Source organism: Sapajus apella, unplaced genomic scaffold (assembly GCF_009761245.1).
Source record: "Sapajus apella isolate SASKATOON/1434 unplaced genomic scaffold, GSC_monkey_1.0 scaffold7, whole genome shotgun sequence".
Taxonomy (NCBI): domain Eukaryota; kingdom Metazoa; phylum Chordata; class Mammalia; order Primates; family Cebidae; genus Sapajus; species Sapajus apella.
This window is the reverse complement of record NW_022436947.1, coordinates 11,262,283-11,288,785: the sequence shown is the minus strand read 5'-3', so window position 1 is coordinate 11,288,785 and position 26,503 is coordinate 11,262,283. Positions and strand designations below refer to the sequence as shown.

At 50.6% G+C, this 26,503-nt stretch overlaps 1 protein-coding gene and 1 long non-coding RNA gene across 5 annotated transcripts; one reads left to right on the top strand and one right to left on the bottom strand.

The window, feature by feature from the left end:
- The first annotated feature begins 751 nt into the window (after positions 1-751).
- Positions 752-26,503, top strand: CPA5 (carboxypeptidase A5). Of its 4 annotated transcripts, XR_004268264.1 has the most exons (12): positions 756-1,132; positions 2,239-2,320; positions 5,027-5,161; positions 14,785-14,883; positions 16,305-16,406; positions 17,935-18,036; positions 18,368-18,478; positions 18,892-18,982; positions 23,485-23,684; positions 24,015-24,099; positions 24,494-25,123; positions 25,260-26,503. XR_004268264.1 is itself a non-coding variant. In XM_032275972.1 (11 exons), the coding sequence occupies exons 1-11, from the start codon at positions 1,017-1,019 to the stop codon at positions 24,679-24,681; spliced, it is 1,311 nt and encodes a 436-aa protein (XP_032131863.1). In that variant the 5' UTR covers positions 756-1,016; the 3' UTR covers positions 24,682-26,503. The 4 variants fall into 4 exon arrangements, 3 of the variants coding, with proteins under 3 accessions (XP_032131865.1, XP_032131863.1, XP_032131864.1); XM_032275972.1 differs by having other exon boundaries at positions 24,494-26,503; XM_032275974.1 differs by lacking the exons at positions 24,015-24,099; positions 25,260-26,503 and having other exon boundaries at positions 752-1,132; positions 24,494-24,667.
- LOC116550171 lies at positions 9,759-12,169 on the bottom strand. Its single transcript, XR_004268266.1, has 2 exons — positions 12,070-12,169; positions 9,759-11,975 (listed from the first exon to the last, which is right to left on the bottom strand). It is a non-coding gene; the product is annotated as an uncharacterized LOC116550171 (long non-coding RNA).

Sequence of the window (26,503 nt, the reverse complement as noted above, 5' to 3'; positions counted from 1 at the left end):
TCACGTTCTCCTTCCAATATGACTGCTTTGTGTGCTGGCCCCTGCTTTACTTCTGCGATTCCCAGACTGTAAAGGGAACTGTGTGGGGCTTCAGCAGGACTGAGAAATTGACTCTGCTGTCTGTTGAGAACTATAATAATGACTGCGGTGACCTTCGTGTCTAGCAGAAAACGCACGATCTGTGCTAGCACAATGGTGACCACCTGAAGATAGAGAAAAGGGAATCTTGATTGAATTCCTTCTCAGACAATACATAGTTATTTCCTTTGTTCTCTTCTCTTCCCCTTCTCTTCGTTGGAGGGCTGACCTCAAATGCGGCTGTGACTAAGAGTGAATGCTTTTGAAATAATAACACATTGCATTTTGCAGGCTTTACCAAGCCAATTCACTCAAGTTGTCTCATCTAATACCACTCTAAACCCTGTGAGCTAGGGAGGGGAGGTATGATTAACCCCATTTGATGGATGAGTAAACTGAGATTTAGAGAGATTAGGGCAGCTGCTCCAGATCTTTTAGACGGGAAGTGAATTCCCAGTCTCTGTCTGTAAGCCCAGCGGTCTTGCAATGGCGTCACACCCTTATGTGTAAAGAGGATATGGCACAGGGAAAGTGACTGGGTCGTGGGGAGAACAAGCGCAAAAGAGAGCATGCCATGGAGGAGGAGGAAAGAAGGGGTGTCCCAGGGCTGCTGGCTACTCTGGTCTTTCTCCAGAGATGGAGGCTTTGTTGCTCAGAAAGGGCTGGCCTGGCAAACCTCCCGAGAGAAAAGAAAAGCGAAGGGCCTGTCTTCCTCCTTCTCTCCTCCCTCTCCCCTTCCCAGGAGAGGATGTGCTGGGTTGGGGGGGGGCAGCCCTGGCTCTCCCAAGACCTGGCATGTGGGGGCCACATGCTGGGTCCCCCAGAGAGCCTAATGCTCATTCTTGGGTCGGGCTTCCAGTCTGTAGGTGCTGCGCTGTCCTGAGGCCTGGGCCATGGTGCACAAGGAAAGCCCCTGAAGCTCTCCAGGAGGAATAAGCATGCCGGGCATCCCTGGAGGAGAGACGCGCCCTGGACCGTCCCCCGTGGACAGGCAGATTCTCCTGATCTTCAGCTTTACCCTGGCAGTGGCTTTGGGCCAAATGAATTTCACAGGGTGAGTGGCTGCCCGGCAGCAGGAGGGAGGAGGGGACCGGATGTCCCAGCAGGAGGTGGCCGCCCCACTGGTGCCTGATGGAGGCAGAGAGTCAGGATGTGGGTTCCTGTCCTGAACCCACTTGCAGCTCTGCAGTCTCCCACTCTCATGCTCCAGGGCTAGCTGCTTGGCAGTCCTCCCCAAATCCAGAGTCCAGGAGGAGGCCCCCGGGGCTCCAAGATCCCCTGAAACCACATGCAATGATTTTCCTATACAGTGGGGGCTTCTTTGGGGAGGAAGCATTCATAGCTTTCCTCCAATTCTCAAAGAAGTTGTAGCCCGCACAAGATTACGTTCCTTACCAAAAATGGATGATGGGAAGTTCTAGTAAATCACATGCCAGGCCCTCTGTGGATGTGCTTTGAGCCTCCCCGAGGTCCTGAGCTGGATGCCTCATGGCACTCCACAGTAGAGAAGAGGAGGCACAGCAAGCGTAGAGAGGGAGTTCTTCACCCACGGTCTCAGGGCCAGCCAGCAAGGGCACCAACCCCATCCCAGGCGTCGGACCGCACCACGGGACTCTTGGTTACCCCACCTCCCACCCGCCTCCACTGGCAAGGGAAGGAGCTCAACTTCCTCCCTGTCAGGTGAGGTGAGGTTATCTGATCTACCTTCCCAGCGTTGAGACAGACCATGGCCTTGGGGCTCCCATGTGAAGAGCCTTTGGGGCCACCATTGGTCCCCGCAGCCCTGTGTCCATTCCTTTCTCCCCCTCATGCCTTCAGTTCCACACACCACTCCCTCCACATTCCTGTCCATTCCTTCTTCCCCTGGCTTGGCCTTCAGTCCATCAGTAGCACTGACAAGCTTTATTTAGCCTCTGGGTGGTCTGTCCTGGGGGCTGGAGAGCTTACTGACTCTAGGCTGAGGGAACACGTGCTTCTCAGGGCTGCCTGCGCATCCTGCCTGCTCAGGGCTCCTTCAGCCCCCGCTCAAGAAGCCTCCCGGCCTTCCTGCCAGGCGCCCTCAGCTGGGCCTATGCTCCACTCGGCCCCATCCAAATGACACACACAGCCTTCCAGGGATCCTTCTCCGCAGCTTCCTCTGCCCCCTCTGTGTTTTTCTAGGGACCAGGTTCTTCGAGTCCTGGCCAGAGATGAGAAGCAGCTTTCACTTCTCAGGGATCTGGAGGTCCTGAAGCCCCAGAAGGTGAGGACTTGTCAGGCTTGGGGACATCCCCGCCCCCTGCAGCAGCTCACAACTTCAGTTCCTTGTCCTGCCCCAGTCACCCCAAACCTGCCCTCCTGAGGGCCCTGCAAAGAGCACAGACCTGTGGGAAATCACAGGTGGCTCCTCTTTGGGAAAAATCAGAAACACCTGCCCGGAAATGTAGGCTGCCTTTTTAGGCTGTGGCTCCTTTAGCCACCCGCTCTCTTCAGGATAGGGGGCTGCTACGAGCCATCAGGGCACCAATCTCCAAACGGCGGGAATTTCCTAAAGCCACATGGGGGGGGGGCACAGTGTCTCTGGGTGGGATGCCACCCAGCATGGAGACTGGACAAACTGGCCTCCCAAGTGAAATGGCCTAGCTTGGCAAACCTGGATTTTATCTGGGTTGGTCCCCGTCAGCCTGAGCATCTTTCCTGAGAACTTTTGTCCTCTGCAGGTTTTCACAATGGAAAACATTTTCTTTTACTTGGACTATTACATAAAAGAGTTTTGTCAGGGGGCCGTTGGAACCACCAGATACTCCTGGCTGTGGCAGAAGTCCTTGTGCTCCTACTTGTCTGAGTGTCCCCGTCGACCGGGACTCATGATGCTTTATGACCATTCTCTCCATCTTACTAATTGAAAACAGGTGTTGCAAAAGGCTGAGCTAGGGACCCGGATCTGGCCTCTACTACTTCTGCAGGGGTGGGAGCAGTGAGGCCTCCCTTTCCTGACCAGTTGCTTGTCCATGTTCATGTCCCAGATGATGAGCGGCCTTGCATTGAGAAATTTTTTTTTTTTTTTGAGACAGAGTTTTACTCTTCTTTCGCAGGCTGGAGTGCAGTGGCGCAATCTCGGCTCACTGCAACCTCTGCCTCCCAGGTACAAGCGATTCTCCTGTCTCGGCCTCCTGAGAGATTGCAGGCATGTGCCACCATGCTCGGCTAATTTTGTATTTTTAATAGAGACGGGGATTTCTCCAAGTTGGTCAGGATGGTCTTGAACTCCCAACCTCAGGTGATCCGCTCACTTTCCCTCCCAAAGTGCTGGGATGACAGGCATGAGCGACCGCACCCAGCCAGGAGCTCTTCAGGGCTCTCTGGATCCAGGCGAAGTTGCGGTGGGTTATGAGAGGTGTAGAGGCAACAGGGCTTGAAATTAGGGACAGAACCTCAGTGCCTTGGGGATTTTGTTTCTTTCCGCTCAGCCTGAGGGTTTCATCGTGGAACTGGGGCCCTTTTAAGTGTGTAGTAGTCCCTCCTGATCTGCAGTCAACCAAAAACAGTACATGGAAAATTCCAGAAATAAACAACTCATACGTTTTAAATTGCATGCTGCTCTGAGTAGCGTGATGAAGTCTCGCACCTGCACGCTGTCCACACTCCCCTCCCTGAGTCACTTAGTCACTTAGTGGCCATCTCGGCCATCAGACCGACTGCCTCGGTGTTACTGTGCTCCTGTTTGTCTAACCCTTATTTGACTTAATAATGGCCCCAAAGCACAAGAGTAGTGATGCTGGCATTTGTTATAATTGCTCTATTTTATTATTAGTTATTGTTTTTAATCTCTTACCGTGACTAATTTATAAGTTAGGGCCGGGTGCGGTGGCTCCCGCTTGTAATCCCAGCACTTTGGGAGGCCAAGGAGGGCGGATCATTTGAAGTCAGGAGTTTGAGACCAGCCTGGCCAGCATGGTGAATCCCTGTCTCTACTAAAAATTAGCCGGGCATGGTGGCTTGTGGCTGTAGTCCCAGCTACTCAGGAGGTTCAGGCAGGAGAATGGCTTGAACCTGGGAGGCAAAGGTTGCAGTGAGCTGAGATCATGCCATTGCACTCTAGCCTGGGCAAAACTCCATCTCAAAAAAAAAAATTATAAGTGAAACTTTATTATAGGTCTGTCAAAAACATAGAAAGAGTGAATAAAATCTAGTGTTTAATAGCACAACAGGGTGACTATGGTCAATAATAATTTAATTACATATTTAAAAAGAACTAAAAGAGTGTACTTGGATTGTTTGTAGCACAAAGAATACATGCTTGAGTGACAGACACCTCATTCGCCCTGATTTGATCATTACATATTGCATACTGGTATCAAAATATCCCATATGCCCCATAAATATATATACCTACTATGTACCCACAAAAATAACAAATTGAAAAAAAGCCTAGGCTGGGTGCAGTGGCTCACGCCTGTAATCCCAGCACTTTGGGAGGCCAAGGCGAGTGGATCACGAGGTCAAAAGATCGAGACCATCCTGGCCAACGCAATGAAACCCTGTCTCTACTACAAATACAAAAATTAGCTGGGCATGGTGGCGGGTGCCTGAAATCCCAGCTACTCAGGAGGCTGAGGCAGGAGAATTGCGTGAATCCGGGAGGTGGAAGTTGTAGTGAGCCGAGATCATACCACTGCACTCCAGCCTGGTGACAGAGTGAGACTCCATCCCCCATCCCACTCCCCCCAAAAAAAGAAAAAAAGAAAACCTTTATCCTAAGTCTGTATGTATAAGGAAAGAACATAGTATATATAGGGTTTGGTACTATCTGCTGTTTCAGGCATCTGCTGGGGGCCTTGGGACATCACCCCTGTCCCCATCTCCTGCATAGAAAGAGGGTCTACTGGTTCTCTGGGGTCATCTACAGGATGGTGTGGAAGGACATGGAGTAATCAATGGGCCTGTCTCTCTGTCCTTGGTGAACAAGGTGGACTTCTGGCGTGGCCCTGCCAGACCCAGCCTCCCTGTGGATATGAGAGTTCCATTCTCTGAACTGAAAGACATCAAAGCTTATCTGGAGTCCCATGGCCTCGCTTACAGCATCATGATAAAGGACATCCAGGTGAGGCCCTGCGCCCGTTGGGGCACTGCCTTCCGCCTCCCTTTCTGGGTGGGGCCAGCATAGAGGACATGTCCTCAGGGCTAAAAGTGGACATGCTGTTTTTGGGTCTCCATCGGTGTATTTGTGAACATGTTGTGGAAGGAAGTGAACCACACGCTTCTCAGAAAGACTCCGAAGCTAGGACAGAGTTCATGGGGGAAGCACTCACAGTGTGGGAGTGGAGAGGGTGCCCGTGATGAGTCCTCCTGGGGACGGATTTGCAGCTAACAAACAGCAAAGGCTCGGGGAGAATGGAGGCGGGAGGGTTCAGCTGGGTTCTCCCGGGGCATCGTGGGAAGGTGCCCTGGATAGCTTCTTCCTTTGCTTATCTGATCGCTCCCTCCTGTTCCTGCTATGTCTCAGCCATCCAGTACCCGGGGGAACTGCTTTACTCTAGAGAAGTGGGAAATGGTGAAAGAAGCAGAGAAAACACTGGTGTGGCTTCCTTCCCCTGACCTCCACTGTATGGCTCTCGGCACGGGGCATCTTCCCCAGGCAGGATTCTCCCAGAGGAACTGTTTTGGGAGAAGCAGCTGTAGACCCACTCTTGGGTAGGGCAAGTAGCCCTCATCCTGGACACCCCAGTCTCCCTGCTGCTTTCCCTGCGTCTTTTCTTAACATTGTAAAATTCTGTTTCAATTGTTCTATTTTCTGGAATATCCTCAAAAGCCCCTGAAAGGTGGTGGTAGCACAGCCTCCTTCCTAGAGATCTTTGTGGGTACCACTCCTTGGTTAAGTTTCCCCCACCCCGACCCGCTGCATCTTTCTGCAGCTGCTGCTGCTGGCTATGTACCTGTGGAACTGTATCCATAAAGATTCATTCCCATCCTTGTTGTATGGCGCTAATCTCCCCTGAGGGCTCCGAGTGTGGGAACACAGAGCCTCCCTGGGCGGGGTGCACACACTTGACACCGCATGCCAAGGGATCAACGCATTAGGCAGCATTCCTTTCCCAGGCGAGCGAGTGCAGCGCTGGGGCACTTCGGTCCTTTCAAAGACCTTTATCCCTCATCAGGCACATCTGTTTCCCGCTCAACATGTGGGGGTGGTATAGTTCTCTAATTAAATCCCCTACAAACAAAAATGGGGCAACTCCCACAGACAAAAGGGGCTACCACATCAAAAGAAAGAACTTCATTCTCATTTTTAGCCCAGGCCTCTATTGTGAAGTTTCCATTTCCCTGGTTCAGCCCCACCCTGGGAACTCCACAGCATTTGGCAAACAGATACACAGAGGTCTCTAAAAACTTTCTGTTGATTTCTGCACATCAGAGATGGCCCCAGAGTCCCCTCTGACTATCCCCTAAGGGCTCTCGCCACATCTGCAGCCCCGAGTCCCTCTAGCGCTTTGCCCTCCCTCTCAGGAAAATGCTGTGACCTCTTAGCCTTGATCCAGCCAGGCAGGATTTTCACTAACTCTTCCTGCAATGATCAAGTGCTCACTGCCATACTTATGATCATATTTTGGTTTAGAGGGAGCCAGGGCTGGGGGTGGCTGTTGTGTGGATTTGTGGTTGATGATGGGGAGGGGTCCAGGAGGAGGGAAGCTGAGATTTGTTAACAGGACCTAAGGGCTTCGCACCCCTCAGGTTTTGGCGTCCAGTCTTGTATTTCAGATACAGAGGCAGGGGTCCAATATCTCCCTGTCTTCTGGATCTCCTCAGCCAAGTACTTGGCAATGCCCCTGCAGGGTGGGCCCTTAGCGGTTGTCTGCTGAATGACTTGCTCTGTTGGGGTGTTCAGGACAGGCACGACGTTATTCATATGTCAGTCTTTGTTCCCCTGGCCCTTCCCCTCAGTGAAGGTCCAGCTCCACGCTCCGCATCCATCTTTCTACCCCAGCACCTATGGTAGGACTTGCCGCTCTGTTGGGGATTCATAAGTGTCAGTGGAATTACTGGACATTCATTAGGAGGAAGAAAGGAAAGAGGAGTCGTCGTGTTTGGTGGCCAGGACCAGGCTGGAAAACCTCGATGCTGGTTTTCCCTTTTGCCAGAGGCAGGGGAGATTTTGGAATCTCTCCCTCCCTCTGCCCTGTGATCAGAGGGATGCTTGAGAAACATGAGGCAGGGCCATTCATTCTGCTCCCAGACACAGAGTGGCCTACTGTGTGCTGCACATAGGGCAAGGGGCTAGAAACACAGAGATAAAAACCTGGCCCTGTATCCAGGGGAGATGGAGGGTGGAGGGGGGTGGGGGGGATGGGGATGGAGGGAAGTAAATCGGTGATTACAATGGAGTGGATGAGTGGCTGATGGAGTGAGGGCCGTTGCTATGGAAGCGCATACAAGAGGCACTGCACGCCGTGCTTCTGAGAAGGCAGTAATTACGGTGTGCTGAAGAGCAGGTGAGGGGGGCTGGCCAGAGGAAGGGGGGCCCCCACTGCGACTGGCGATGAGGCCAGACCCCATTGCAAAGAGTGTCCTCCACCATGAGATGAGGTCAGGATTTTATCCTGAAAACTAGGGGGGACCCACCGGAGGTGCTTTGACATGATCAGATTTGCATTTCAGAAAACCCACCCTGACAGTGAGAGTGTTGAGTTGGGGACAGGGCCAGGGAGAGACTGACAGGCAGGAGGGTGGTGAGGAAATTGCAGCGGGCCAGGCAAGAAATTATCTGATTCCAAGCGAGCTCTATTTGCATTTAATTTTTCTTCACCTCCTCGTTCTTTTCAGCCCTTTGGTTGTTTTTTTTTTCCCCCTAGGATGAGTCACCATGGAAAAGCTTCACTTGAGCAATCAGCTCTGTGGATTTTAATGGCTTTTTTCTGATTACAAAATTAATAAATATTCATGTTAGATAATTTGGAAAATAGTGGAAAGCACAAGGAGAAAACAAAAATCACCCATGTTCCGACCATCTAGAGCAGAATACAATCTAGTGCAAATATCGCTTTGCCAATTTCCCTCTCCCTCATGGATCACTTTCATCACCATGCAAATAGAGTTATTTCTCCCATTTAAAAAACTCCTCTCTTGATCCCTTCCCTCTCTCCTCCAGCCATCATCTATGCTTCCCCATAGAGTGAAACTCCTGAAACACTGACTCTCCCTGCCATCTCTTCCTTTTCCGCCAGCAGGCTGCCCAACCCCTCACTTCACCAAAGCTGCCCTCGACAATGTCACATGCAACTCCCAGATCCAACCCAATGGCGGACTCTCAGTGTTCCCCTTCCAACAGCACAACTGGTTGCTCTCTCCTCCCTGGAGCCTGTCTCTTCTCCTGGCATCCAGGACTTCTTTGTTCTGTCTCCAGCCAGCACCTGCTCTCCTGGATGCAACCACCTACTCATTGTTTCCACCTGGGGGTTCAGCGGGTATCTCCAACTTTCCAGGTCCAAACCCAGCTCTTCCGGCCCTTCATCGGTGCCTCCACAGCCCTTCCTGTCTCAGGAAATGACAACACCATCCTTCCAGTCACTCAGACAAGAAGCTGAGAGGCATTCTTGACCCCTTCCTCTAACCCCTCGTCAGCAACAGATTCATTGCTGCCTTCAGAATGGATCTTAGCACATCCCACACCACCACACCACCCCCCAGGGCCCGTGCGCCATCTCCTCTTCACCTGGGTTCTTCCAGTGGCTTTCTAACTGCTCCTCCCCATTCCCAACCGTAACTCCTTATTACCTAGTCTCAAACCAGCAGCCAGAAGGGTCCTTTAAAACTACACCAATTCGAGCATGTGGTTCCTCTGCTTAAAACTCAACTGATTTGGGGAAAAAGCCAAAGCCCTTGCAAGGGTCATAAGGTTTTCTTTTCATTTTATTTTATTTTTTCATTTGGAGACAAGGTCTCGCTCTGTCATCCAGGCTGACGTGCAGTGACATGATCACAGCTCACGGCAACCTCGACCTTCCAGGCTCACTCCATCCTCTTGCCTCAGGCTTCTAAGTAGCTGGGATTATAGGCCCACATCACCACACCCAGCTAATTTTTGTATTTTTTGTAGAAATGGGGTCTGACTATGTTGCCCAGGCTGGTCTTGAACTACTGGGCTCAAGCAACCTGCCAACCTTAACTTCCTAAAGTGCTGAAATTACAGGTGTGAGTCACTGTGCTAGATCGGTCATCTTATTTTAAATTGTACCCTTCTTCTCCCCTGTTTCCCCAGCTCCCTCTTTCCTTCCCATTTCACTCTTCTTGACATTTACCATTTTCTCATCATCGATATGGTTTAATTACTTTTGAAAATTATTATTTTGCTAGCTTAAGGGTACAGTTTTTATTTGTTTGTTTGTTTTGGGTTTGAGACAGGGTCTCACTCCATCACTCAGGCTGGAGTGCAGTGGCATGATCTTGGCTTACTGCAGCCTCCGCCTCCCATGCTTAAGCAATTCTTGTGCCTCAGCCTCCCAAGTAGCCGAATTACAGGCACATCCCATCACATCCGGCTAATTTTTGTATTTTTTTTTTTTTTTTTTTAGTAGAGACAGGGTTTCACCATGTTAGCCAGGCTGATCCCAAATGCCTGGCCTCAAGTGATCCACCTGCCTCAGCCTCCCAAAGTGCTGGGATTACAGGCGTGAGCCGGTGGAGTTTTTTTTTTTTTTTTTTTCTAAGCTGGGGTCTTGCTATGTTGCCCAGGGTGGAGCACAGTGGCTATTCACAGACACAATCATAGCGTACTGCAGCCTTGAACACCTGGGCTCAAGAGATCCTGCTGCCTCAGTCTCCTGAATAGCCAATACTGCAGGCGTGCACCAACATGCCTGGCTTGAACACAGAGTCGTAAAGGTAGAAATGCTGTTGGTTGGTGTGAGGGTGAGTGTCAGCTCCAGAGAGAAGACAGCAGGGAGGATTGCAGGAGAAGGCAGGGAAGACAGGAAAAGTGATGGGCAAGACCCTGGGAGAGACAGAGTCTGGCTGCATCATGGAGATAGGGACAGAAGAGGACCCAGGCCCCCCTGTTGGGCCACATGAAGGGCAGGTGCTGACTGTCTCACTCATATGACCATGAATTGGGGCTTTCTGCCTTCCACGTCCTGCAGAAGCCATCTTACCTCTGGAGGAATCCACACTTCCTGGTCATGCCTTGTAGTGCTCCATCACAGAGCCCTGGAGTCACCCCAAAGTTATTACCACCCTCCGTATCGTCGTCACCTTCCTCATCATTATAGCTAATGTTCTCTAGCATTTACTACATGCCTGGCAAAAGTCTAAGCATTTAGCTTGTAATAACCGTTCTAATCCTCTTGAGAACATTTTTTTTTTTTTTTTTTTTTTGAGATGGAGTCTTGCTCTGTTGCCCAGGCTGGGATGCCGTGGCGTAATCTTGGCTCACTGCAACCTCCACTTCCTGGGTTCAAGCAGTTCTCCTGCCTCAGTCTCCTGAGTAGTAGCTGGGATTACAGGCATGGGCCACCATGCCTGGCTAATTTTTGTATATTTGGTAGAGACAGGGTTTCACCTTGTTGGCCAGACTGGTCTTGAACTCCTGGCCTTAAGTGATCCACCTGCCCCGGCCTCCTAAAATGCTGGGATTACAGGTGTCAGCCACCATGCTGAGCCCTCATGAGACCATTTTAAAGTATGTGCTAAAGTATGTGATAATATAACCTTCATTTTGCAAAGGGGAAATTGAGGCACAGAGAAGTTAGTAATTTGCTGGAGCTGGTGGCAGGATGGGGGTTAGCCTGAGCTCCCGCACCCTCAGACTCCACTCTCAAGCCATCTGTCTCCTTAGTGGTCATCACTGTTGTTTGTGTGGCATTTTAACTTTGCCTTTTGGACAGGGAAGCCTTGTGGCTTGGCCTTGACCTCTGAGGAGGTCCATTCTGAAAACATCAGATCAGCAGCCACCCCACACATCCAGGGCCACGGGACTGGAGTTGCTACTGGCCATGTAGCTTCTACTGCAGATGTTAGGCCTGGAAGAGAAGGCCGGGAGCATGGGAGGAGAGGCCGTGGCCGCTGTCCCGGAACCCCCAACCCATGCTGTTTCCAGGAGCTGTGTCCATTTTGCATCTGTGGTTGGAGCTGGGCTGTGAGAAATCCTGCTCTCCCCCACCTCAGCTTCAGTGCTGGGGCCCCCCTGCCTCCTCCCCTGCCCAACCCGGGAGGGCTGTTCTTCCCTCGAGGGTCCCCATCCTTACTGACTCATCGTAAATTAATTCACACTGAGGTATTACTTTCTCTGTCAGGTTAGGGCTTCCAGGGAGGCAGATGGCTTACTTCTGAGTTGGTTGGGTTCTTTGTTTTGTTATTTTTTCCTGAGAAGCCTGACAGGGCTGTCATTAGGCATTCCTCAGCCTGTGGCCAGACTACATTCCTCCCTCTGTCATCCCCTTCCCTCGGCCCCACGCACGGAGCAAACGTTGGTGCGGTTTCCAGGCCAAAGCAGATTCATGCTCCTGGGAGTGGGGCCAGCTGTGGGGGCTGAGGATTCCCAGTTGGAAAGTGGGTGTCACCTCCATTCACAAGGCTGTGAGGGTGTCTGAAAAGTTATTTGCCGTTTGGTGCTGACTTTCCATTTGCCTCCAAGCTCTTGTGCGGAAGAAGGGACAGCCTCCTGGGTCTTGGCTTCCTGTGGGTGTCCCGGGGCCGTGTGGGGAGAATTGGGTCCTCTAGTCCTTTTTTCCCCAATTTTTCCTTCCTGTCCTCCACTTCCACCCCCACTCCAGGCTTCTACAAGGTCCCTGGAGACCCTTTACCTTGTCCTCACGGCTGGCAGGCCGCTGTCTTCCTTGCAGCTGCTCGTCACAGCTGATGGCACCAGGCACACAGCGGCTGGTACACATTGGTCATGGTAGGCTGTTGAGATTTGGGTCAGCTTCCTAGGAAGAAGACAAATTCCTTTTGTTAGAGCTTCCCAGAAGTGACTGCCAATGGCCAGAGAGGACAGCGCCCCTCCAGCCATATCTAACTTACCCAGCAATCCCAGCTGTGCCCGCCGCCGGCCAGTGCAGCTGGAAAACATGGCAACTGTAATTGCCTCGCATGGAGTCGGTGCTTAAAAATAAAGTGAGCCCCAAACATCAATTTCCAGTCCCATTTTGAAATCTACGGACTTGAGCATTCTAAGTGAGCCCACTAGGCCTTGGGGATGAGTGAGTCATTAGGCTGTGCCTCATCTACGGCAGGTGGGGTGGGAAGGAAGACTCCGCAGTGTTAAAATGCACGCTCTGAATGAAGAAACGCCCCAAACAGGCTTTGTGTGAGCAACATGGCTGTTTATTCATCTGGGTGCTGGTGGGCTGAGTCCAAAAAGAGAGTCAGCGGAGGGCGGTGGGATAGGAGTTGGTTTTATAGGTTTGGGGTAAGCAGTGGAAAGTTACAGAAGTTATGGTTTAGGGTGGAGTTTTTGCAAGCAGGGAGGGGGTCGTAGGCTTGCAAGGTGGGAGGGGGTCATAGGGTTTGGAGTCACAAGGTTGACCAAGGTTGGTTACAAAGTCCAACGTGATTGGGGCTGGAATAAAAAAACAATAGAAGAACGTCACAAGTTACTTAGGCACCGCAGGGGTTAATCGTTCTTCTGTTTTTCATGGTCTTCTAGTTACTTCAGGTTTTCTAATTCCAGAAGGCCCTCCAGAGGTGTACGTGTGGGTCATGGGGGTTGCCATAGCGTCCATGGCACCATCAGTCAGCCTAAAAGAGCTTACACACAGTAGCCTTTTGGCTGTTATTTATTCATTTAAAAGTTCCTACTTATTGAAGTAGGATAAGCACATTGCCAAAATGTAAAAATAGAGAAAAGATTTACTCAAAATTCGCCTTCTTCTATCTTAGCAGGCATTGTGAACATTTTGGTCTATATTCTTGGCATTTTAGTGTCTTGTGTTCTTATGTTCAGGGGTCTTTGATTTTTCATTATTGTAAAAAACTTCCAAATTGCAAAAATAGTACAGTGGAGGTTTTAGTTGTTAACATTTGCATGCTCTTTCTGTTCACACACATGCACACACGCACAAACATATCTGTGTATGTGTGTTTGTGTGTGTGTGTGTGTGTTTGTGTGTGCGTGTGTTTAGAAATAGAGTGTTGCTCCATTGCCAAGGCTAGAGTACAGTGGTGCGATCATAACTTACTCTCAATCATAGCTCACTCTAGCCTCTGACTCACAGGCTCAAGCAATCCTCCTGCCTCAGCCTACGTAGCTGGGACTAGAGGCACACATCACCAAGCCTGGCTAATTTTTCAGTTTTAATTTTTTATAGAGACAGGGTCTCCCTTTGTTGCCCAGGCTGTTCTCAATCTCCTGGGCTTCAGCTATCCTCCTACCCCAATCCTATCCCAAAGTGCTGGGATTACAGGTGTGAGCTACCATGCCCAGCCTGTATATATGTTATTAGTGTTGGCCTTTAGTTTTGATAGTTGGCCTTAAGGAACCCAAGACTACAGACTAGGATAACTGGTTCTCATCTCACCTCTGCCACTTGTTAGCTTTGCCATTAAGTCCCTTTACCTCTCCAATCTGCTTTAGCGCTAACACAAATAGCTCATTTCTGTCCTGTTATCGGGTCATCTGACCAGATCAAGTGAGATCGTGAAGATAAAGAAGCTTGGTCAACTAAGGCTCTAGCCCCAAATAAGTAATTGGCAAGATTTAGTTGTGGCCCAGTGCTGCGAAGGAAGGGCAACTTGGGTTAATGTTGAGGATTAACAACAGATAAAGAGGATGCTTTCTCAGCGTCCTCTGTGGCAAAGGACCCAGGTAGTTCCCACACTGGACAGTTGGTGCAGAAACCTGGGGTGCCTTGGCCTCTGGATGCTGATGTAAGGGCATGAGTTTGGGTGAAGGACACTAGCTCATCTCACTGTGACCCAAGCAGGGAAAAATGTCCCAAGATGATGTTGCTGGTCTGAGCAGTGAGTGAGTGGTCAAGCCAACCAGGCACTACACTGTCCTCTGTATGGGCAGCAGGAAGTACCATGTAAGGTTTGAATGCTGACTCCATGTTGATACCCAAGGACATTGCTTTTGGCTCACCCAGACATGTTTAGGAGGTGAGTGAAAGACCACTGGCACATGAATCATAATGATTTGGACTGACTTTGGCCATGCCTGGCATTCTGAATGGCTTGCATACCGGTTGTCTAGGCTATTTCCTGGAAGTGGAGTTAACGTTGGGGGTCAGAGGAACCCTCTGCTTCTTCCAGGGGGTCAGTGCACATGGTCCAGCTAGGGTCCTGAATCAACAGAGTGTTTATCAGGTGCAAAAGGAATGTTGGCAGTAGACCATGAGCACCTCTTTTTTCCCCCAAAAAAACACCTTCAAATCCATGATTACATTTTATCCTATGAGGTGGCAAGGCAGATATTGCTTTCCAAATTTTCTGGCAGAGGAAACTAAGGCCACAGCAAGTTCCGTAGCCAGTTAGTGGTAGAGGCAGACCTAGAACCCAGCTCTCTGGACTCCTTGTCCTGTGCTCATTTGGGAAATGGCAGCATGACTGCTAGTTTGCCAGGCAGAAGAGTCACTCAGCAAACTGGAGCTTCCTTGTGTTGTGTAGTTCACACTCAGGGTGGCTCATTCTCCTGTGTTGCTGCTGTCTTTATGCACAGCCAGCAGAGGCAGGGCTCAGAAGAGGCATAGCCAGCCCAGCTCTCCCCTTCCTTTCCAATATGTGTTCTTCATTACCCAGGTGCTGCTGGATGAAGAAAGAGAGGCCATGGCAAAATCCCGCCGGCTGGAGCGCAGCACCAGCAGCTTCAGTTACTCCGCATACCACAACCTGGAGGAAGTAGGTCTGCCCAGGGAAGCTCTGGGCTCTCTCGTATCTTTGGGCTCCTTAGGGTCTTCTGACTCAGGCAGAAACTAGTGAAGGACTCTAGGGTTTATGGGAGACTGTGACTGACACTTGGGGACTGTACAGTAGACATTAGGTCTGCTAGGCAGAGAGTCAGCTTCAAAGGGGTCCAGAAGCCAGGATTCAGATAGAGGGGACAGTAGTTCAGCTGTATAGCCCTAGGCAGGAACACGGCAGAGTAATGGGTCTCCTAGGCAGGGACCCATTAGGGGCCAGAATAGAGCAGGTAGAAGCTACCTTCATCTTGACAGAGCAGGAGCATCATCATCTTGAACAAACATCACAATTCTAAGTTTCCTGAGGTTAAAAAACTGCCTAAATCCAGTCTTTATAGTTATAAAATGGACAAAAATTGACCAGAAGCCCCTCTCAGATTTATTCCTCTTAAATAAACCTGACTGTTAAGCTGCATTTTGTGTTTCTTTCCTCTTTCTTTAACTCTTACACACATCTAATCCTATGGCTGGGGACCTAGGGCTCTCAGCCTGTCCATGACCAGCCCTGGTGTTCATGGCCCCAGCTGTGGGTGCTGGGGTATATATGAGGGGCAGGAAGCCAGGGAAATTGGAGAGCCGTATTTTTAGAATAAAAGGGAGTGCCGTCACTTGGAGAAAATTCATGATCATAGTTACAGTCAGCCAGGGCAGGTATAGCTAATTGCGACTTGTTTATAAAGAAGAATGAACACGGAGGGTGCAGGGATGCCCACTCCAGAAAGGAACTCAAGGCACGGGTCTCATTTTGCGTGTCAAGGACATAACATTATTGATATCATCCATCCATTATCATAATCACTTTTCCCACTTCACAAGTCATGGAATAGAAAATCCATTTTCTTTCATATATTTGTTAATTCAATTCCATGTATTGAAAGAACAAGAGAATGAAATAATACAGTCTGTCACTATTTATTGATACCAAAGATAAATAAAACAAGAACCCTGCCTTCAAGGGCCTTCCAGTCTAAAAGGAGCAAGAAGATAAAAACAACACTACATGGTCTGTGAGATCTGTCAAATGGATTGAACAGGCCAAAGAATGGAGGCAAGAGAGAGAATTTCCAACCAGAGAGAGCCGTGTGGGTCGAGCCTGGGGATTTGAGCGGACTCAGCACACACTGTTCTCCCAGGCAAAGGCACAGAGCAAGGAGCCTGGGAATCCAGCATGACCACAACTCACTTCCTTTAGCTCTGAGGGAATGCTCTACTTTTGCAATTCTTTATCTGTGTTCTTTTAGATTCTCTGAGGAGGTGGGAAAGCATTGAGGAGAGTGGGAAGGGGCACAGAGAACCTTCAGAGAGGCCGTGGTGTTCATCCTGTGTAATTGCCAATCTTACACACTTCTTTCCCTTCAGATATATAGCTGGATTGACAACTTTGTAATGGAGCATTCTGATATTGTCTCAAAAATTCACATTGGCAACAGCTTTGAAAACCGGACCATTCTTGTCCTGAAGGTAAAAAGCCAATGGTGTCAACTTGTAGACTCTACATTGAGGCCCTCTGGCATAAGACTGATCTCATGTGGGGTAGTGGCTGGGTGGGGGTTTTGCGGAGAAGGACAATGTGTATACTCCTGTCCCCAGGTGACGTATAAGCTTTGAGGTTGTGACATTCAGAGATCCACCCTTGTAGGTATGAAGAGGTGACAGTGTGGTGACATGGCATGTCCCTGGTCAGAAAGTAGGTGGGAGGATGGCCAAGGGGTTAGGCTGCAGAGTGGCAGTTGTCACTCTGGACTTGGGGTGTGAGTGTGAATGAGTTGCCATTCTTTCTGTTACCTCAGTTGCTTTATCCGTTTAATAGGAACAGAGGTACACAGAGGTACACAGAGGGCCCACTTGCTAATGAGGTCATCTGGCTCAGACAGCCCTGCAGACAGGCCAGAGCCTATAGAGAAGCTTCCCAACCCTTCACAGCGGCCACTGGAACAGAATTCAAGCAAACTCAGGATGCTGCAGTTCCCTAGGTCATGAAGGAAGTAGGAGAAGTGAATGCAGAGCCCTCAGGAAGCAACTCTTAGTTTGAGCCCAAAAGGGCACCCAGGAGTGTGGACCCTGCGGGGCATTTAGCATCAGCTGTCAGGAAAGATAGGTGCCTACTGCCACTCTCAATAATTCTTGGTGGGCTCTTCTGAACAGCCAAGTGGACTCACGTAACTTGGGACTTGACTTCACCTGTCCCTGCTTCCATTTCTCCAGGGGCTGTGGTCTTCTCTCTCTAATGTTGTTGGAATCTTTGCTACTCAAAGCACAGTCCCTGCATAGCAGTATCAACATCCCCTGGAAGCTTACTAGAAATGCCAAACCTTGGTCGGGCGCGGTGGCTCATGCCTGTAATCCGAGCACTTTGGGAGGCCGAGGCGGGTGGATCACGAGGTCAAGAGATCGAGACCATCCTGGTCAACATGGTGAAACCCCGTCTCTACTAAAAATAGAAAAAATTAGCTGGGCATGGTGGCACGTGCCTGTAATCCCAGCTACTCAGGAGGCTGAGGCAGGAGAATTGCCTGAACCCAGGAAGCGGAGGTTGCGGTGAGCTGAGATTACACCATTGCACTCCAGCCTGGGTAACAAGAGCAAAACTCTGTCTCAAAAAAAAAAAAAAAAAAAAAAAAAAAGAAATGCCAAACCCCAGACCCCTCCTCAGACCTCCTAAGTCAGAATCTGCACTGGAATAAGCCTCAGGAGACTCATGTGCCCATTAGAGTTTGAGAAACCCTGGTCTTCAGTTACTTTCAATCCTGGGAAATTCTGTCCTTCTAGATGGATCACTTTGCTCCCCAAGGGCACCACCATATTGCCAAAGGCCCTCACACCTGCGCACTTTTGGGCACATGGACAGGTACCTGCACACACACCCTCTCACCTGGTGCGCAAAGCCGCCCCGGGCAGTGAGGATGCCTCCAGAACCTCCTTCCGGGCATCCTGGAGACAGTAGCTGTCTGAGTTTAAACCTCGGTTTGGGCCGGATTCTTTTTCTCAGTTCAGCACTGGAGGTTCTCGGCACCCAGCCATCTGGATTGACACTGGAATTCACTCCCGGGAGTGGATCACCCACGCCACCGGCATCTGGACTGCCAATCAGGTCAGCAGGGACCTGTAGTCAAGGTGCGCCCATGATGGAGGCTGCACCTGGGGGTTGGGGCTTACTATTGAAGGGCACCTTCTGCTGAACAGTGACACTTAGGGTGCTGTTGCCCTCCTGGTCTTTGGAGCAGCTGCCTCGTGCTCTTGCCTTTTGCAGCACAGAGCCCACATTGATCCCCTGCCTTCTAGTTGTTGAAAATCCAAGGCTTCGGTTCTGCACAAAAGATACACCTGAGGGTTTCATGCCCCCACTTCCTGCAGCCACCTGCTGTGCAAATGTCCTGCAGCACCTCCCAGGGCTTCCCATCTCTCCTCACCCTTTCTTGCAGATTGTCAGTGATTATGGCAAAGACCCCATCCTGACAGACATACTGAAGGCCATGGACATCTTCATAGAGCTGGTCACAAACCCTGATGGGTTTGCTTTTACCCACAGCATGGTGAGGGCACCTGGGGAGGGTGGAAGCCCTAGGGGGATGGAGAAAAGGTCACTGTGCTTTGGGAACCAGCCCCTTCAGGGCCGCTTTGCAGAAAGCCTCACCAAAGGCCGGTGGGCTGCTCTGATACTGCACCTGCAGCCTCTTGCCCTCTGACCTCTTTCTTGCTGCCCAGGGAAGACCACTATTGGCAGCCTGTGCCCAGGCCTCTCCCCAGACCCCAACTTCAACTACACAGTATCTGAGCTGCAGACTTGGCCCAGCCCCATGCCAGCCCTATCCTGTCCTGGCAATTCCTTCCCTTTGCTCCTCCCTGCCCCACCAGGCTCCCCCACCCCCACAGGCCAGGATAGGAGAGGTTCCCATTCCTGGGAATGGGCCCAGTGAATGAGGTCACCTGACCTGGGCTTTCCCAGAACCGCTTATGGCGGAAGAACAAGTCCATCAGACCTGGAACCTTCTGCATTGGCGTGGATCTCAACCGGAATTGGAAGTCAGGCTTTGGAGGTATGGCAATCTGCTGTCCTGGGACAGGGCTGGAGAAGAGGTGTTGGTCTGCGGCAGGTTCTCCCACTCAGTCAGATCATGTTGACCCAATTTGGGAGGCACGGGACAATGCAGTCAGCTAATATGCATGAGTCAAGGCCAGGGACAGGCAAGCACATGCCTCAGACGGGCTGTGGGCATGGGGAGAGGTTGTGTGTGTGTGTGTTGAATGTACACATATGCCAAGCCTTCATGGGAAACATTAAAGGGACCCCCCAGCTCCTGAAATGAAGACTAACTGCATGGGTTAATTCCTAAATATGGTGGCTCACGCCTGTGATCCCAGCACTTTGGGAGGCCGAGGTGGGCGGATCCCAAGGTCAAGAGATCAAGAACATCTTGGCCAACATGGTGAAACCCGGTCTCTACTAAAATACAAACATTAGCTGGGTGTGGTGATGCCCACCTGTAGTCCCAGCTACTTGGGAGACTGAGGCAGGAGAATTGTTTGAGCCCAGGGGGCGGAGGTTGTGGTGAGTTGAGATTGCACCATTGTACTCCAGCCTGAGTGACAGAGAGAGACTCTGTCTCAAAAAAAAAAAAAAGAAAAGAAAAAAAAATCCTAAATATGGCAGAGAAAGGTTTAAAGGAGGTACAAAGTAGTTTTGCTTGTTGTTCAAAATCCAGAGTTTATGATGCCCCCAAAATATCCCTAGCCCTGCCCCGAAGGGAGCACAACACAAAGAAAAGCCTCTGAACTCGTTCCCTGAGAGCTAGGACCTGAACTCTGCCCTTTGGGGAGGCCAGGGTAATAGTTTCAAGTATCTAGTAGAATGAACCACTTTTTTTTTCTTTCCTTTCCTTTTTTTCTTTCTTTTTTTTTTTTTTTTTTTTTTTGAGACATGGTCTTGCTCTGTAACCCAGGCTGGAGTGCAGTGGTGTGATCATGGCTCACTGCAGCCTCAACTTCCTGGGCTCAGGTGATCCTTCCACCTCAGCCTCCCAAGTAGCCAGGACCACACGTGCATACCACCACACCTGGCTAATTTTTTTGGGGGTGGGGGGATGGAGTCTTTCTCTGTTGCTCAGGCTGGAGTGCAGTGGTGCAATCTTGGCTCACTGCAACTTTTGCCTCCTGAGTTCAAGCAATTCTCCTGTATCAGCCTCCTGAGTAGCTGGGATTACAGGCGCCCACCACCACACTTGGCTAATTTTTGTATTTTTAGTAGAGACAGGGTTTATAGGTTTCCCCATATTGGTTAGGTTGGTCTCAAACTCCAGACCTCAGGTCATCCGCCTGCCTCAGCTTCCCAAAGTGCTGCGATTATAGGTGTCAGCCACCATGCCCAGCCAATTTTTGTATTTTTTTAAAAGTTTTTAGAGACAAGGTTTCGTCATGTTTCCTGGGTTGATCTTGAACTTTTGGGCTCAAGTGAATCACCTGCCTGGGCTTCCCAAAGTGCTGAGATTACAGGCATGAGCCACCGCACCCGGCCTCAAGATAATTCTTTATCATCAAGGCTGGCCTGAGCCTGTTTTTATTTTTGACCCATTACTTTATGACCATGGCACATATCTGCAGAGCTGTCTGATTCCAGTGAGAGGGAGGGGGCAGCTTTCTCCTGAGTTCCTTGGTGTTCTTCTCTGATAATCTCCACTACCATGAGAGGGGCACGGGGATTGGGAAACTGAGGCTTCCAGAAAGCTCAGAGACAGGTACATGGACCATGGGAATACAACAATTTGATGGGCAGGACAATTTGATGGGTCTAGTCATGACAGAGTCTCCAGAACAGACACAGCCTTGGCCCCCACACGTGGCATCTGCACTCCATAGGGGACTCAGGGTTTGGCTTCACAGGGGACAGTGTCATTGCTGTTGATAATCAGACCTACAGGCTGGCGTCCAAACCAATGAGAGCATTTTAGATCTGGATGCCCGTTGCTTTGAAAATCTGGCTTCTTGGGGTCTGTCCTCATTGAAAAATTGGCCAGGCGTGGTGACTCACACCTGTAATCCCAGCACTTTGGGAGGCTGAGGAGGGTGGATCACAAGGTCAGGAGATTGAGACCATCCTGGCTAACACAATGAAACCCCGTCTCTACTAAATATACAAAAATTAGCTGGACGTGGTGGCGCATGCCAGCTACTGGGGAGGCTGAGGCAGGAGAATCTCTTGAACCAGGGAGTCGGAGGTTGCTGTGAGCCGAGATTGCGCCACAGCACTCCAGCCTGGTAACAGAGTGAGATTCCGTCTCAAAAAAAAAAAAAAAAAAAAAAAAAAAAGAAAGAAAAGGAAAAGAAAAAAAAAATCAGGCTGGCCCCAAAGCAGAGAGTGAGGCCCCTAGCTCACAGTGTGGGGGTTGTAACTGCTTGTGTAAGGGAACAAGACCATGCAAAATTAGGCATTTCTACCTCCAAATGAACAGACGCTTGCCCGGGTGGGTATCCAGTGGCCCCTCAGCACTGACTGGAGTGAGTACCCATGGACCCCGTGCTGGGCTGGCTGGTAGAAAGATAAATTGCCTCTTAAAGGAAATAACTTCTGTGGGTCTTGCCACAGGAAAAAAAATCTGTATACACACAATGTACAAAACAATTACGGAAAAAAGCCCAGAGGGGGCAAAAAGCTCCCATAATCCCACCACTCAAAGATCACTGCTTTTAACAATTTACCATGTCCTTCCAGAGATTTCCCCTTGCTACAAATTACATTTTTAGAGAAGGAAAAATAAATAGCTAATGAATCCATTAGCAGGTACTTGTGAAACAGGCAGGCTCAGAGAACCTTGACTTCCAACGTCAGAGATGCAGGCAGCTAATTCCCATTTGGCGAGGGAAGATTAGTTTATTCTGCTTAGCTCAAACCAGAACTAATGGCCTGAAGTGTTTCTCCATATTTGGGCAAAGCCACCTGGTCGTTGGCAGGGGAACGGCTTTCTGTGCGTGGGCTGCAAAAGCAGACAAAGCCTTCAACCTCCCCCACTCTGCGCATCTGTTGCTGTTTGTCATTCATCAAGTGGAGCAGGTGCAGGGGCTCCCGACAGACACAACAAACCAGGCCGCTGTTAGCTGGGCTGATTCCATCCTGGGGGCTGCCTTTCACCCCCTTGCTCTGCAGGCACATGCCCTGCTAACCAGGGTCCCCACTCCAGGTGAGGACCGCTAAACTGAGAGGGGGTATGCTCCTGGGCCTCCCTGGGGTCAGCAAGAGTGTGTCTGAGTTGGTGACTCAGGCTGGACGATTTTGTTTATGGTTTTGTTGCTGCCTTTATTGAATGGCTATGTAATGAGTAATCTGTAGACCATCCCTCCCACCCGTGCTTGGCCTCCCATGAATTCTTGAAGAGGACTCGTGGGCTGCATTCCTAGAGTATCATCTGAAGTGGTCCATGGGGCAGCCCACAACCCCAGGAGTCAAGAGGAATGCTATGGCCTCCTCAGGAGGCTTCAGAAGTTGAGGTGATCCCTGATCTCTAAATGGTGCCACCATTCCAGGGAAAAGGAGAGAGAGGAGAAACTGGGATGACTCCTTCCAAGTTAGCCTACCAAGTCTTGAACAGCCCAGTGCAGCCCAGCCCTCTCCTTGGGAATAAGGGAAAACAGAAGGAGTGGAAGAGGAAGAAAAGAGATGGGGCAAGGGCAGAAGAGTCTAGGAGGAGATGGAAACAAATGAAATTTGGGAAAAGAATAAAAACCCCACTCCTCTTTGTTCTCTCCCTCATCTTAAGTCCCCAAGAAGAATTTTCAAAGACTTCTTTGCACCTCTGGCTCCCAGGGCAGCCTCAGGCAACTATGGGGAACTATTCTCCCATATTGGTTTGCTATATCCCCAGACCCCAAGTTCGTGGCGCACCTGGGGCCATGGCTGTGGCAAATCCTGAGCTGACACCAACTCTGAGCCTTCAACTGACGGCAAACCCAGGAAGGGGCAGCCTAAAGACGCTGCTGCTCAGGAGGGGAAGCCAGGGTTGGGACGGAGACTTAGAGTTTCCTCTGGATGCAACTTCTGAGCCAGGCCCACCTTCCTAAAGGAACCACAGGACAAGCTGAGGGGGCTACCTGCAGGGCTTCAGAACTGTGGGTTATGGTGCAGCTGCAGTCTCTGACATATTAGACTAGAGGATACAGCAGTAACAAACACCCCTCCCGATCTCAGTGGCTTACACAATAAGTTTGTCTTTCATGCGCACAAAGTCCAATGTGAATAGGTGACTCTCCTTAGCAGCTTTCTTCCAGCACTGAGAGAGGGACCCGGAAGCTGCTTCTATCTAGAATTTTTTTTGCTTCCAGCCACACAGGTAGAAAAGAGCCTGGAGAAGTCACACTTGCTCTGAACAATCTCAACCCGGAAGTGCCACGTCATTCCTGCTCACTTTTTCATTGGTCAGAATAGTCACATGACTTTAATCATACTGCAAAGGAGGCTGGGAAATATAGGGGAACACATAGATAGTTTGTGAGCACTGTCTGTATCACGCCTGGGGATTCAACTCTTTGGGTGGCTTTCTTTTACTTCCAGGAAATGGTTCTAACAGCAACCCCTGCTCAGAGACTTATCACGGGCCCTTTCCCCAGTCAGAGCCGGAGGTGGCTGCCATAGTGAACTTCATCACAGCCCATGGCAACTTCAAGGCTCTGATCTCCATCCACAGCTACTCTCAGATGCTCATGTACCCTTATGGCCGATCGCTGGAGCCCGTTTCAAATCAGAGGGAGCTGGTGAGACTGGCTGCATAGGGCTTGGGGAGAGGAGACTCCTTCTCTGGAAAATTCGTATCTGTCATACTCCCAAAGGGTTCAGATTGTTATTCTGAAAGCAAGGGTCTAGACAGATAGGCCTGTGGTGTAGGGCCAGGTGGGGGAGCTTGCTGTTCCCATGTGTGATCAAGTTCAAAGCCGGAGGTGCTGTGTTCCCTTCTCACAAGGGCCACCTGAATCTTCAACTTCCAGGGCTCCTAAACCCATGCTTCTCATCAGTTCGTGAGGGTGGGGAGTGTGTGGGAGCCATGAGGAGCCTCCGCCTCTCACCCTGCCAATGTCATCTTGCAGTACAATCTTGCCAAGGATGCGGTGAAGGCCTTGTATGAGGTCCACGGGACCGAGTACATTTTTGGCAGCATCAGCACCACCCTCTGTGAGTGAACCTCTCCTGGCCCTGCTTCAAACATCACATCCACCTGGGGTTGGCTGCAGGGCAGTGCCATGGATCTAGCTGGGCTGGCCCAAAGCTGCCTCCCACACTGGGTAGAAAGGTGAACAGTGGTACCCATGCAGCTGTTTCTTGGCAGCTTTTGTGCACAGCTCCCAGTGCCTGGCTTACTGCAAGTTCCTAAGCCTGGTGGGCAGGCGTCGAGAATGGGCTGGGTGCACGGCTGTGATCTGGTTGAGGCCCGGGCAGGAAGCCTGGTGTGGTCTGGGTTGGGTGAGGGTTTGGCTCCCAGAGTCCACTTTCCACTCAGGATGCCTCTGTACCTTGTGGCCACATCCCCTTCTTTTTGGGGGACACATTTTGGACCTTTTGTGTCTAGATGTGGCCAGTGGGATCACTGTCGACTGGGCCTATGACAGTGGCATCAAATACGCCTTCAGCTTTGAGCTCCGGGACACTGGGCACTATGGCTTCCTGCTGCCGGCCACACAGATCATCCCCACAGCTGAGGAGACATGGATGGCGATTCGGACCATCATGGAGCACACCCTGACTCATGCCTACTAGCAGCACGACCGGGGCAGAGAGGAGGCTCCATCCTTCTCCCCAAGGTCTGCGGCTCCTCCCGAAAGCCATGTTATGTGCCCCCGTCCCCTGTGCCCTCATCTGGATCTCTTAGAAAATAAATACAAGTTTGAACAGGCTTCACTGCCTCTCGTGTTGGCTACAACCCCTATGGGCTCAGCACTGACCAGGGGATGGGAGGACTGCTTCTCATTCGCCAGGGGAGGCTGAAATGCGGGGGAAGCCTCTTCACTCCCATGCTGCCTTCAGGAAAATTAGGGTGTAGAGGCTGAATCTTTTCTCCTCTTGCAGTGTTCTCAGAGCCTGAAACAGAGAAGTCAGCCTGGGAGCTACTCAGGCACACAGCATCCCAGCATATTTACATTTTAAGATGGCCTCGGAGGGGACAGTGTTTGCTCTGAAGGAGAGCATTTCTGATGGAAAGGTGGGCCCAAACAGGCAGCCTTCACCTCGGTCTGCTTTATTTTCCATGTGGGGAGGAAGCAGGGGCACATTTCACAGGTGGCCAGTCACCCCTCAACCCAACACGAAGTTATTGGCTTGTGACCTGCTCCCCTGAGGTGTCCTCAAAGGTCCCTTGGTCTTGGGAACACAGGGTCAGAGCCAGTCGGAGCCAGCACAGCAAAGCACCACGTATCCAGGAAGAAGAGCTTCTCCTCATCCTTGTCATCACCGACACCATCCTGGTTGTCATCTCTGAGCAGGGTTGAGCAGGCACTTTCCCAAGAGAGTTCAAGGGGCACTCTTGTGAGATATGAATGAAGTGCCTTCCCTCAGCCCCAGGCTTCCCTGTACCTTTCACCTCTTCATTCCGCCTGCTGCCTTCTGGGAAATGGTGGGACAGGCAGGCTGTACTGGGCAGCAGTGATATCGGGGCTGTTTGCTCTGCTCTCAGGAAGGCTGATACCCCCTAGAAACAGGAAGGGCCAAATGAGGTTGTGTAAGTGTGAGGCAGAAACATTAGTCTTGAGAGCAAGACTTGCATTTGCAAGAGCCAGGCTAGTGTGTGTGTGTGTGTGTAAAACTGGATGGCCACGAGCTGACACCTGGAGGATACAGAGGCAGGGAAGAAAACAGAGTGAAACCAAAATATTTGTGTAGAAGGCATAAAAGTTAGAATCACAGACTCCACTGGGTAAAGGTATGACTTGCCTTATTTATCTCTCGCTTATATTAACTTAGCCTCTCTTTCCATTCAACCTGTGAAGGGAGACAGTGCTTGGGCCAGTTGATAGAAGAAGGGGATGGGAGTTGATTAAAACCCCAAGTGAGGCTCATATACAAGATGGCGTCTAAGCAGCAAATGACTGATGGCTGAACAAGGGAACAAGACGGAGGATTAGAGGCAGCCACAGGGGCCGAGCATGTCTCAGCGGTGCAGCTGTGTAGAACTCTGAACAAAGAAACAAGGTTGGCAGGTGAGGAGGCCTAGGATAGAGGCCAGAAGGCCAAGCCTGGGGCTGTGCAGACAGCCGCCATGGTGGCACAGGGGGCACTGGCTAGGCATGCAGATGCCCAGGGCCAGCTGTGCCACACAGAAGCCCAGAGGAAGTGAGGGTAATTAACCCCTGAAGAACCCAGGTCATCTTCAGGGGAACAGCCACAGCAGCAGAGGAGGAGAAAATCTTGATTCTGGCTGAAGTTTCCCACAAGAGACTTTTTTTTTTTTTTTTTTTTTTTTAAGCTGGAATTGGTCTGAGTGAGCTAGAATTTCCAACCCCAAGTTTTGTGCTGCCAGTGGAAATTCGAGGTCATGGGCTAACTTAATATAAGCTAGAGGTAAATAAAGCAAGTTATACCTTTG

Excerpts from the sequence above, each read along its gene's own strand:
- CPA5 (XM_032275972.1), top strand. The coding sequence starts at position 1,017 with ATGCCGGGCATCCCTGGAGGAGAGACGCGCCCTGGACCGTCCCCCGTG. Across the intron at positions 14,884-16,304 it reads CATACCACAACCTGGAGGAA|ATATATAGCTGGATTGACAA; the intron begins GTAGGTCTGCCC and ends CTTTCCCTTCAG. Across the intron at positions 16,407-17,934 it reads GGACCATTCTTGTCCTGAAG|TTCAGCACTGGAGGTTCTCG; the intron begins GTAAAAAGCCAA and ends TCTTTTTCTCAG.